The 13,245-nt window shown below is 40.8% G+C and overlaps 1 protein-coding gene across 3 annotated transcripts in view; it reads left to right on the forward strand.

Annotated features, from left to right (window-relative positions):
* ESR2 (estrogen receptor 2) overlaps window positions 1-12,821 on the forward strand; it is a 35,265-nt gene extending 22,444 nt beyond the window's left edge. For 2 of the 3 annotated variants that reach the window (XM_061464187.1, XM_061464188.1), the window contains exons 5-9: window positions 386-685; window positions 5,681-5,819; window positions 7,280-7,413; window positions 9,072-9,246; window positions 11,264-12,821. In XM_061464187.1, coding sequence (XP_061320171.1) covers window positions 386-685; window positions 5,681-5,819; window positions 7,280-7,413; window positions 9,072-9,246; window positions 11,264-11,453 — 938 coding nt within the window. In that variant the 3' untranslated portion in view covers window positions 11,454-12,821. Of the gene's footprint in view, window positions 1-385; window positions 686-5,680; window positions 5,820-7,279; window positions 7,466-9,071; window positions 9,247-11,263 lie in introns of those variants that run through there. The other variant, XM_061464190.1, reaches the window with a different exon arrangement.
* Window positions 12,822-13,245: the final 424 nt, after the last annotated feature.

Raw genomic sequence — 13,245 nt, forward strand, 5'->3', positions numbered from 1 at the left:
AAGTCTTCTCTTCCCCCAGTTTACATCTAAACCAGAATTTAAAAACAGAATTTACAAACAGCTATCTTTAATTGCATTTAAAGACATGATGTATCTCTCTTTTCATGTCAATGGGAATTTTCCCATGGATGTTTAAAGTCAGTTAACTGAAGATCAAAAGCAAACATTTTTAAAAGTTATTTTTTGTTTAGTAGAAGAAACAAAAGCCTCAGCTGAAGTCAGTAAAACAAAGCTAAGTTAATGCTGAATGCTCTAGAAATTCTGAAGCTTAATGGTCAGTACTAGGATATCCAATATTAAATGGTTTTCCCACTTGTCCCCATGCATTTGGATTTACATAATGCAACGCTAAGAGAAAAATGTAATCACGTGTCTCTTGTGTCAGGCTCAAGAAGAGAACGTTGTGGGTATCGGATCCTGCGTAGCCATCGTAATTCAGAAGATCACATGCATTGCATTGGCAAAGCTAAGAAATACAGTGAGACAGCAACCCGTGTAAAAGAGATCCTGCTCAGCACAGTCAGTCCAGAGCAATTTGTTTTGACACTACTTGAAGCAGAGCCTCCCAATGTACTGGTGAGTCGTCCCAGCAAACCATTCACGGAGGCCTCCATGATGATGTCCCTGACAAAACTGGCAGACAAAGAGCTGGTTCACATGATTGCTTGGGCCAAAAAAATTCCTGGTAAGTATTTCAGTCTTGGTTTTTGTTTGATCGCAAAAGCATTGGCTTAAATAGTGTGTCATTGTCTACCCTGAAATAACAGCACAGCACAGTAAACATGAATATGAAAGTCTTAAGATTTTTATAGTTTAAAATAATAAACAATTTATTGCTCTCAGTAATTCACCTAGATGTATTTTCATTTAGACAGTGACCTAGCTCACAATTTGCTACCTGTTGTTAGTCAAATACTTGTTCATTTTGCTAAAAAGCATAGTTGCTGTTGCATGCAATTTCTACCTCGTTAGCTATAAATACCTGATTAATCTGATTTAAAGGTTCTTTAAAAGGGTATTAACTGGTTTGCTATAAAAGACTGAAAGACCAATATTTTCCTTGAATCCTGTTAAAAGGTTTCTAATACAGTTGAAAACAAAATTGTGTCCAAGCAGTCAGTGTCTACAATCACTTCGTTTGACATAGTTACTACACAAGAATGTCAGATTGCAAAGTGGTGCATAGTATCAATCTCTGAATTATCATGTGCTGTCCTTCAAAGCAAAAATCAGTAAGGATGCGTTTGGTTGCTGGCAACACAGAAAACGTACACTGAAGTTCAACTACATGCGTTATTGTCTTGAAGGTCTCAAATGCCACCCCAGTATCATGGCAATGTACCATTTCACTTCTTATAACCTACAGGTGGTGAGCATTTGCAATTCCTTCTCCATTAAGCATCCATGATTAAAACAGAATAAAGAATAAAAGTCAGAATGAAAGCAGCCAGCACACAGAGATGGTAGTTGGCAAAAGTGTGCAGAAAAACTTGCTGGCTGGCATAGGCTAAACCGCAGACTGTAGCCCTTCAGCAAAAGCTAAAGTGACCAACTAACAATAGTGAGCTGAAAGAAGCACTGAATAATTGATAGACGTAATAAACACATGGGCTGAGCTGAAAGAAGCGCTGAATAATTGATAGACATATAGCAGCATGGGGCTTAATCCTTAATTTAAGGTAGAGTACTCTGCTAGAATTGACTAACATATTCTGCAGTGTGCCTGGTAGTTCTAACCCCACGTCCATCATGACTGAGGAGCCAGCACACAACAGCTCCTCACTTGGATTTTATGCTGAAGGTAGTCAGAGCGTGCTGGTGCATGCCCTGGTCTTGTCATGCTTGTGCACTATTAACAGTATTTGCTGCTGTTTAAATACACATACACAGGAAGACTTGGCAGTAATTGTTACATCTAAAGATAAACTGAGAGTGGACATAGTACAAGAAACAAGGAATATTTCATATAATCCTTGAACTAAGAAGCCAATCCTGTTTCAGATCTAGGTGGAGTGGCTGAAGGTGCTATTAGCTCCAGCTGCTGGATCATATCTTCTAAGTGCAGATTACAGTCTTCACGGCTTAGCCACTGTGTTGGAGTATGCAGGTGTGATAGTTTTGGGTGTGCAAATTCCAGGTCTGCTGTTAAGCTACTGGGGAGCAGATACTTGTGCAGCATGAACATCTTAAGCCATCTAGCCATCTGCAGCGCAATAGTGGTTTTGCTGTTAATGTGGAATGTGTTACACTGAAAGCCCAAATCTTAAGTAGTGTCGATGCTAAAATTTCTTGTTTAATCGGAAAAACTAAACTTGATTAAAAAGTACTATTTCAGAGTACTCTGTATGGTTATGTTAACCTGGTAGGAAGTGAATTGTGAAGGAAAACCAGGGAAATTCTTTGAAAATGACCTCATTTTAAGGAATATTTGGGGGGGGGGGGGAGGCGGAAACCAACCAACCTTTCAATTTTCTGTTTATTCTTAATTTCTTTGTTATTTTTTTTTTAAACTATGTCAGCTTTTTTTTTTGAGAAAACAGCCACAGCCCAAAGCTTCAGCCAGCTGAGATTGATTTTTTTGATTTGTTTTTAAAGATCAGCTTCCAAAGCAACCCAAATTTTGACATTGATAACTTTTAGTTTATTTTCAACGTATGTCAGAAAAGAAAATCCTTTTCTTGGCAGTAAGAGAACTGTATAAAGAAAACCCACTGAAACAATCAACCCCCTTCAAAACAGTTCCAGGCAATGTTGACCCTTCATCTTGTATGTTTGGTTTGGGTTTCTTTTTCTGATCACTCCTGTTACACAGAACAGAAACACCATTTTAGAACAATGTCAAAAGTAGATGTGATTGTTTAATGTGTTCCTAATGTAATAATATTGCCATAGCACATGGCAGTTAGAGCATTTACTTTGATGTGGATTTATTTATTTTTTACATTAAAATAACCAAGATGTCTAAAGCTCAGGACACAGAATTTCAGGTTTTGAAACTTTTTGCCTGAAGTTAATCATCTCGATCCATGCCTGGTTCCTGGAGGTAGGTTCTTAGGAAAAAAATACGCAGACTTCTTGAGTAATGGCCCACTGAGCAGTAACTTTAACTTCTGTAAAGCTGAATGTTTGGTTTTGTGTGCCAGGGCTTAGAAGCCCATTTTTACCTCTAAGTTATTACTGGATATTATTTTGACACTCACTGAAAGTGAAAGAAAATCTTTCTTTTTCCTCACAGATGCTTATGTTAACAGTAGCCCTAAACAGGAAAGATACATTTTGAGGGCTTTTTTTTTCATATTTAATATTTAATGAAATTCTTTTGTTAGCAGTTGTGCTCTGTGTCTGTAATTTTGTCTGTACTTTCAGTTTAATGGATTGTATTTTTGTTGTTGCTCAGTAAACTAGAATCTGATACATGAATTTTTTTCCTTCTCAATTACAAGCATTTTAATCCTTAATTGTCAGATGGCAGAACTTCTGTAACTGCCTTTTACTTTGTTTACCTTGTCTAAGATAGTTCAATGTGGTTCAAAGCTGAACTGTGTTGCTAATAGAATGTTGTCATAATACTGAAACTTGGATTCATTATGCAGCCTCGTGTGCTGCTGACCAGAGCAGCATGCCTTTTGCTAGTCACTACCCATCCAGCACAACAGTTTTTCTAGTCTGTTTTAATAATTCATAATTAAGCGATTAGGTGTAGAGCGCACAATTTAAAGGACATGTAGTACAGCCATAGAAAAGTAGTTTAATGTATTCTGCAGCAAATGAACTAGAACTTCTGACACTCCAGTAGAAGCTGTGGTGGTTGTGTGCTGCCCTCAGTAATGCACAAGATTGTTATGAAAAGGAAAGGTATTGTCCTTCTAATGGCTGTGCTCAGGGTTCATAAATCATACTGCTAGTGCGGATAATGTGAGTTTAGCAGATGACATACAGATAAAGCTGGATGTTTGAGTATCTGTAGATTGCACGCTGGGATTTGGTCTAACATCTCACTCAACTGAGATAGTTTTTTAAACCAAATAACTGTTTGTTTGAGCTGGAGAAATCAGGGCACTCTTGTGTAAATGTTTATTTAAATGAACTGAAACGTCTCTTGGTCATTGTTTCCCAGGAAGCTGCCACTTTTAGTTTCTCCCATTCACGCTTCCATGGTTATTTTTCTAAAAGCATTTTTAAAATTTTGAGTGTGTGTCTGGCAGACAATCTGTTGTTGGATGTGGATTCTGTACTAAATTATGTGACAGTGAAATCCGGGAGGGAAGGTGTTCGCTGTCTCCTCTTTAGCCTTCTTACACAACGATGAGCAAGCCATTTTGAAAGGCAGCACTTCTATTAATGATAAGAGTGTGTGCACATTACCCAGTTTATATCAGCCCAAGACTGTCACCGACTGTCTTCCAGCTTAGTAGTTTAATAATATTAAAATATATGGAGCATTTGTATAAATTGCTGACAGCAGATTCTTTGATGGTGCAAACGTATTGTGTGTATTTTAAGACGTCAGACATCTGGCAAGAATGGGGAGCCTGTCTCCCATGGCCAGGCTGTAATGATTTTTTCCCCGTGCAGAGCAGTAGGTATCAGCTCATCTCAAAGCACCTTAGGATAAGATAGAGACCTATCAGCTCTGCTTTGAAAAGTGGCCTGATCTTGGTTTTGACCACTGAACTGGTCTTCATCATATCTGTTTTACTATGACTGAGCAGTCTGCTTTCCCACTTGCATTTTGGTAATTTACACTTCTGGCCTTTTTTTTCAGGGTGTGTAAATTTTATGTCTATCCATATGGCTACTATACATCTTTTTTTTCCCTAGTGTTTTTTGCAGGGGGAGGGAAAAGGAGGGCAATGACTGTCTCTACCTTCTGGCTGTGCTGCAGTGTGATCCAGTGCCTTGATGTAAATTCTGGAGAGAACTAAATGATGAAACAGTTTTATGCACAATTGTATTTATCCTGTTCTTGCTGCTGGAATGCTGTTTGTGAATGCAGTGGGGACATTGCTACCTTCACCAACCACCCCTGTCTCCTTTTGTCTGGGTTTGTTTGTTTGTTTGCTTGTTCTGGTTTATTGCAGTTTTGAGGAGGGAGGCAGCAGGAAAGGGATGGGAGGGGTCAACTCATGGCATTTACAGAGGGACTGACAACACAGAGGCATCAAGATTCTTTAACAGTTAGGCAAGAAACCCGGGAACATGTCTGTCTTATGAGATTAAAAAAAAAACAAACCAACTGCAAAGAGCAACCATTTGCATTCTGGGGCAAGAACAGACTAATTTCTTAGGAGCCCTCTGCAGTGCAGTGCAGTAACCTCCAACTTGAGTTTCCCAAGTGATTCTCTGGGGCCTTTCTGGATGCTGTCATCTAAAGAACTGGCCCAGCGTAAGGCTAGTCCTCTGCAGCCACTTGAGTTTTACCAGCTGTATACGGGTAGTTGCACTGGAACATCACTCTGTTATTTCAAATGTTTTGTGGAAGATTTGAGAATGATAATAATATATATTTATGTTTCTATTTGAGACAGCAGCATGCTGCTTCTGGTGTCAGTGCTCCCTTTTCTGGCTTTCTTCACAGCACGTAATTCTTTCTATTTCTTTTTGTTTCTCATATACTCGGACTCCCTTATCAAAACACAGAAATAAAGAGGTTGATTTATGTTATCTTCATTTTTTTTAGGCTTCATTGATCTCAGCCTCTATGACCAAGTAAGACTCTTGGAGAGCTGCTGGATGGAAGTTTTAATGGTTGGTTTGATGTGGAGATCAATTGACCATCCTGGGAAACTGATTTTTGCACCAGACCTTGTCTTAGACAGGTAAAAGCATAATAAATTCCTTGAGAGCACTTCACATTAGCATGCCTGGAGGTAAGAGCAAGAGGATTAAGTATGGAGATGCTATTAATATTTTATCCAACAACATAATTTACTTGTATTTGTAACAATAATGTCTTGAGGTTCCACATCCTTACAGGGGCTTACCTGTACCTACCCATTCCTTACCTACAGGTAAAGGAATACTAAGTATAAACAGTGTTGTTGAACCTGCATATTCCTGAATTCCTGTAGCTTCACATGACAGTTTGAAGCTTTTCTGTATTTTTCACACCTTCTGTCGGCTTTGTTCTTTATGGTCCAGGTCTCTGGATGCTGTAACTGTTGACACAGCAACGCAATGCACTACATTGGCGATTTTCCCCATTTCCCTCCAAAAAAGTAGACTTAATGTCAGGCCATATTTTAATTGAATAGCTTTTCTGCCTGTTTTTCTTCCTGCCACTGCTGCTGTTCTCAATAGCAGGGAAGAATACAGATAAGTAAGGAGGTTTTTCTACAAGACATTAGAAGGATTTGGAGTTTTGTAATTCTCCTGCATTGCTGTGCTTAAGTCTTCCTCTTATTAAAAACCTTACGGAGGAAAAAAAAGCAGCATATTACAGAAAGCATAAGAAGCATCCCTTTGAATATTGTGTTGTATTCAATACTGTGAATTTTTGAATACCGTGTTGTATACTACTTAATTGCTTTTTTAGTCCAGTACACGTAAAAAACAAACCTAACCAAAAAACTGGAACACTAACTAAAGTGGTGTGAAGTTTGCTGCTGCTTAATTTTAAACCTATTTCAGTGACTTAAGGTTGTTTGTTTGTGTGTTTGCTTGTTTTCTGAAAATGGGATCATTTCTAATATCCAAAATGGAGAAAGCTGCATTCAGCTAACACTTGCAAGCATAACAATAAACAATCACAAAGCCGCCAACACCCCCCTCCCTCCTCCCCAATCTATTTATACATCAACACCTTCAAGTAAAAAGGGGGCTGGGGGCTGGGAGTAGAACTTGGTTTATTCTTTAAAAGTGTCCTATTACTCCAAGAAACTTATTTTAGGGAGTCTTTTTTATTCACCAGGTCCTCAGACCTCCCTCAGGTACAAATAGGTACTAACTCCTTGCGAAAGAAATCTGGAGAATGATTTGAGGTGGTACTGTGAAACACTATAGTGTCTCAAACTGATTATCAGAATTACACTGGCTGTGAGGATAAAGCCTCTTACAGAAATATGGTCATACTTACCTGTGGTCCATCCTGCATGTGCTTTAATGAGAAAATCAGTTTCTTAGAGGTGCTGACCTTTTATACCACTGTAATTTTCAATTTAGATATCATGATAGAACTTTTCAATTCTCCCGAAGATGAGATGGATAGGCCTTTTTATCTGACTGAGTTGGAGTTTCTTCTTTCTACTTTTTCCATGACATTTTGAATGTGTTTCCATAGGGACGAGGGGAAATGCGTAGAGGGAATTTTGGAGATCTTTGATATGCTTCTGGCCATGACCTCAAGGTTACGAGAGCTGAAACTGCAGCACAAGGAGTATCTGTGTGTCAAGGCAATGATCCTCCTCAATTCCAGTAAGTATGTGACTGGCTCTGACACTCACTAAACTGTACTTTCTATATCGAATGTGGCTGTGAAATCAGCCTCTAAAAATGGCGGAATTATCAAATGAGATAAAGCTGTTGAAAGAGAACAATAGGAAAGGACTAACTGCCAGATTGGTAAGGATGTTTGCTCAGGAAAATGCTAAACTGTATCATTTGCTGGATTTATGGTCTATATCCTGTTGTAAGAACTGCATGAAAGACCCAAAGTCTGAAAGCTTCTTACAAGGTGGGGCTTGGGACCCAGGATGTGAGTATGTCCTTTTCAGCAAGAACTTTTACTTGTGTCTCTGTGGATCCTGGGGATGCGTAAAGTTGTTGTGCAGCTCTACAAACCTGTCTTTAATTCTTAATTGTAGTAAAACTAGTTACTCAATTGAGTGATGATTAATTAATAATATATAATTAATAATTAATAGTGTTCCTATTTAAAGGTAATTAACTGGTATAAATGATTGCAAGTACTCAACTGCGAGTTTAGTTTCAGGATACGAGCTTTGCTTTGCGAAAGGCTTGCTTTGCAGTGTTTCACCCAAGGCAAACAGGAGCGTGTTTGCCAGTTTAAGGTTGTCTGCAGTGAAATAATTTTATTCCCCTGAACATTTTGTGAGTAGTGTTGTCCAAAGAATCCAACAATAAAATAACAACAGCTGTTGCATGGACTGTTTTCAGCAAGGAGCTGCTGTGTAATTCTCAGCCCAGTTCTGAAGGGGAATGGTCCAGCAGTGATCCCACTTGTTTAGAGATGGATCCCATTATTTCAACAGACAACAAAAGCTGGTCTTTTTTTTACTTAAAAAAAAACCTCACACCAACCAAGCAGACAAAACTATGTTTGTCGGCTGTTATTTCCTTCAAACCCTCACCTCCCAGAAAAAAATCACTCCTTTCACCTCTCCCTGCTCATCTTTCTTGTCAAGGTTCATCTTTTAATCCTAATTTCCAAGGTGTTCTGGAGCTCTGTCCTTCCATAAGTATCTTTGAGAGGATTGCTGCCCTCTCCCCCCCCCCCGCCCCGATCACTTCTGCTCCATCAATGATGTTACTGTGTGTTTTCAGACCTCCTTAGTGGTGATTTCTTCTCTTCTCTCTACCCCCAATTCCCTGCTTTTTGCTGACTTTTAAGGTTTCCCACTGTAGGTAAATGCTGTGTTATGGCTCCTGCAGTGAGTGGTAGGGAGACCATGCAGGCTGGGTCTGTGAGCAGTGTCTCTCAACATGTTCTCCTCCCTCCTTAGGATATACTCACACAAAAGAGGTTTTTTTCAGCAAGAAGAGATTAGAGCAAGCATAATGCTTTAATTCATAATAGGTACTAAAATACAAGGTACAGAGTGATTCAAAGGGAAAAAAACCCTGGAGAACAGAGGGCACATCTATGTTCAACATGTTGTCATGGGAGGACTTGGGAGAATTGCTCAGTTTCCAAAGGATGTGGCCGTCAAATTTTGGCAAAGGAATGTAAGCTGAAGCTTGGTGTGGCACATGGAACATCATTTGTACAGTCTTGAGGGGCAGATGTCAGGAAATGTATCTTCTCTAATCCTGTTGAAATATGATATCAGAAAAAAAGTCCACGGTCGTAGCTTCTTTTTCTTCCTCAAGTCTGTATTTGTCTCTCTGTTTAGGCATGTTTCCCTTGTCAGGAGAAGAACCAGAAAGCAACAGGAAACTGCATCATCTGCTTAATGTGGTCACAGATGCTTTGATGTGGGTTATCGCAAAGAGCGGAGTCCCCTCGCAGCAGCAGACCACTCGCCTGGCCAACCTGCTGATGCTCCTCTCTCATGTCAGACACGCAAGGTACCCTTTACAGAACATGTGTAACATACGGTGTTGGTGCTTGTTTATTACAGCCACAAAGTGAGGCTTGAGCTCCAGAGCACTCCTGAGGGAATCCTGCTACTGCTCTTCATCCCTGTCCATTGTAAGGCTTTCCTTCCTAGCACAGCTAAACAGCCTCTGTACTCAAGTGCTTGCTGGCACTCAGAAATATTGTGTTGATATTAAAATGCCACTTTAACTGTATTACATTAAATTATTCATTATGGATCTGCCTGAAATGCTTAACACTGATTACACAAATTCAGCTTTTCAAGAAGACCCACCCAGCCATCAGAACTCTTCTGTCCAAAATGAAAGTCTTTTTCCAAACTCAGCTGCAGTGTGGGCTTAGGTGGAGCAAAGTGTACTGTGGGTGCCATGTTTGTCCCAGGCCAAAGTTGGTGTCTTTTACTCAGAACCACAGCATTTCTGCCAAGGGGCTTGTGCTGCACCGATGCCACACTCCTGCCTTCCCGATTGCATTGGAAGCAGTTCCTCTGCTCCCTGCCAGTCCCTAGACCTTGAGCTGCTCATCTTTGCTTGCAGTACAGCAGACTCAATCACATGGTCCTACAAACAGATGCTTTAATTTTCAGGCTGTTTGTAATTCTAAATTGTCACCCAAAGCCCAGCTATTCACAAAGCTGTCTTATGTCTGCACTTCGGACTGTGTGTCCAGGGCAGGCGGTCCTGGGACCAGACTGGACTATGTAGGGGAGAGACGGGTGTATCTGACTGTGTAGGTACGCTGAAGAGGGACAGCCATCTTTGCAACAGGCTTCCTGGGAGAGTGGGTGACAGCAGCGAGCACCTGACTGCGCAAAAGGCCAGTTTGTGGACTGGGGGTGAGGTTGAGAGCTGGCCCTACAAGAGGTACAGCACCAGCAAGAGCCAAAACAGACTCAGGGCTCCAGTGCACTGCTGTCACCTGGGTTGCCCGCTGTGATGTGACACCACATCACAGCATCGCAGGAGCTCTTGTGGTGACATAATGTGAATAAATATTGGGAATTTTTTTCAGAGTTTTTCTGCTGTGCCTGCCTCAGCCAAAGTCTGGAGGCTACATGTGACCTGTCTCCTTCTTGCTTAGCAATGGTCAGTCAGTTATGCTTTGTTCTGGAAATACTTGCTGCTCTCAGCCTTGATTACCAAATGATGCAGGACTCTCAAGATCAGGGTGTAGGAAGGGGGCTGCAATTTCTTCTTTGCCATTAAGGTATTTATAACTCTTGAATTGTAGCAGAACCTCATTTTTCTGGAAGCATTGCCCCCCTCCCAATCCAATTTCCTAGGTCATCTGTGTGCTGACTGCCTGCTACTATTTCCACTGTGATAAAGTTATGTTGAGCAAGCTCAGTTAGATTTCAACCCCAAAATCTTGAGTACATCTGAAGTATATCCATGTGCAACCGCAACAGCAATAACCATCTCCTCTTAGTCCAAATCATGATATAGCCACAGAGCATTCAGGCTAATCAGGTGTTGCTGTATCTTAGTGCGTAACAAAAAAAGAGATTGCTTTAAAGGCCTGTAGCCATCTGCAAGATCTGACACCGGACATGCAGAGAGGAAACAAACCACTTGAAGTTAGACAGGGTAATTTGGTCTTCCTACTCAGTCAGGCAGGAGCCAGGTAGGTATTAGAGCTGCACATTGTAAATTCTCCCTTTGTATAAAGCTGCAGCATGTGAACCTCCCACGTTTACAGCATCGAAGAGGTTTTCTGTTTGATTTTAACAGGGTCCGTACATCCAATTCTTCTCTGAAGTCAGTTTGTGTGGTGTAAAACAAATCTTGGTTCTCTAAATAGTAAACCACTCAGCCTTAAAGTACTGGGATGCTGTTACTATTGATAGTGGTAAGTGATCTCAGGGACTACAGCAGCAAAACTTCTTAACCCCTAATTAAAAAAGGTCTCTCTTGAAGCCACAGGCGTGTTTCCTTCTCTACACTGCTGGACCCAGATCACTGACTTATTTTCTGTTCTCCTGCACAGTAACAAGGGAATGGAGCATCTCCTGAGCATGAAGTGTAAAAATGTGGTCCCAGTGTATGACTTGCTGCTGGAGATGTTGAATGCACACACTCTCCGAGGGCAAAGGAAGTCCCCAGCCACGCATCCTGAATTTGGCCCGTTAGAACAAATGGAGACTGGAGACAGTCTGCGGAATGCGGCAGCCCAGTAATTCTGCTGAGACCTGGAGATGTGATGCTTGTTCAAAGCTATGTGAGAAAACAAAACTGCTGTGTTGGGACTACTGAAGTGTGACCTAGTGCGAGTCCTCATCTCTTCTAGATTTGCACATCGGTATCTTGGGAAAAGCTTGTGGGATGCATGCTTCTGTCCATATTTCCGACATTTTAATAGCTGCACTTTAACAGTGCCTTTTTGGAGACTCTTCAAAGCACCTTATGAAATTAAGCCTCAGAACAGTGCTGCGAGACACGGAATTACTGCCTCTCCTTTTCAGAGCCAGGCAAACTGTGACAGAGAGCTAAAGGGACTGGTTTAAGATGACAGAAGTCATCTGTGTCAGGACTAGGAGTGAGCACCTAGGTTTCTGTCTCCCAGACCAAGGTTTTTATGTGATGACTAGTCAATTTCCTCTTTCATAGAATCATAATCATAGAATATCTCAAGTTGGAAGGGACCCATTAGGACCACTGAATCCAGCTTCCTGCTCCTTGCAGGACTACCTAAAACAGCATGAGGCTGTATAAAATGTAGAGCAGCATTTTGGGATAGATCCGCTTACCTCTGTGTGCTGGTCCCTGGGTAATCCTGCTTTGCTGCTGATATAGATAAAGTGCTGAGATATGTACAATGTAAAGGAGTTTCTTCTATTCTTAAATATGCAATGGCTGCAAGGGCCTTCATTTGAAGGCCATTCAGAATAGCTTCTAAGACCAGATCAGAGCCTTTTCAGAATTGTTAAACCAAGCTTAAGTTTGTATTTTGTGAGCCTGTTCTGAACACTCACATTGTTATCTGTGTATAATTCTTCAGTGCTTTAAAGAAGACCAAACTGCCTGGATATTTCAGTCAATGCTGACCTTTGAAATGTGTTTTGTCTGTGAGATTAACATGTTGTTTTACATATTTATTAATGATGTTATATCTATTATAATAATTAGGTACGAGAGGTTGCTTTGTGAATATTAACTGTTTGCATTTGTATATGATCTGCTGATCTGGGCTTGTGAAATCAGCTATAAACAAACCATCTTCCTTCCCCTTTGGACTTGCTTGTGGAATTATGTCCTGCCCACCCGAAACCTCTTCCAGCCATCTTGCAGGGGGGAGGCAGTGGACTGGAGCATGAGCTGGGACTTGGTTTTGCCTGCTGCCCTCAGGTTTGCTGCTTGCTTGTTTAGAAAGCGCCTTCTCATATCTTGTATTGGATGCTTCAAAGAGCAGGGACGGGACAGTCCTGGCACTTCCTTCACTGTGCAAGTGTGAGGCCTTGTTTGAGTTTCACTGAAGATGTGGGTTTACACCCCCCCCCCCACTGATTTCTGCATGTGTTTAAGCTGCACTAAGGAAAATAAAACAACATAGGCCTCAGTGTAGAGCAGAATGGCATCATTCAGTCTGGCAACTGCCAACATTGCATTTTGATGTGAGCTAGAATCACGCTAAGTGGATACGTTCAAATGTAATGCATGCATTCTCTGGGCATTTCAGGTATGGAGAAAATAAACTGGGATCAGAGCAAACGTCTGCTTTGAGCCAATAAGTCTTTTGGTTAGGGACTTTTTTCCAGTTGCCTCCTTGGAATATTAATGAAACTTTTGATCTTGGTGTTTTTTTAAAGCCAAGGAGAGTATTTTTTTATGGGAGGTGCATAAAGTTTTCAGTAAGTTGCACAAATCTGTTGTCTTGTTTTGATCTTGTACTATACCAGATGCTGCAGGTGGTCTACATTTTTACTGGTTACCTTTTTAGTGTTTTTAAGAAACTGTAATATAGCAGTGCCC

This window comes from Pezoporus flaviventris, unplaced genomic scaffold (genome assembly GCF_033815535.1).
Source record: "Pezoporus flaviventris isolate CSIRO_AGI_PZ_B2104156 unplaced genomic scaffold, CSIRO_AGI_Pfla_v1 ptg000036l, whole genome shotgun sequence".
Classification (NCBI taxonomy): domain Eukaryota; kingdom Metazoa; phylum Chordata; class Aves; order Psittaciformes; family Psittacidae; genus Pezoporus; species Pezoporus flaviventris.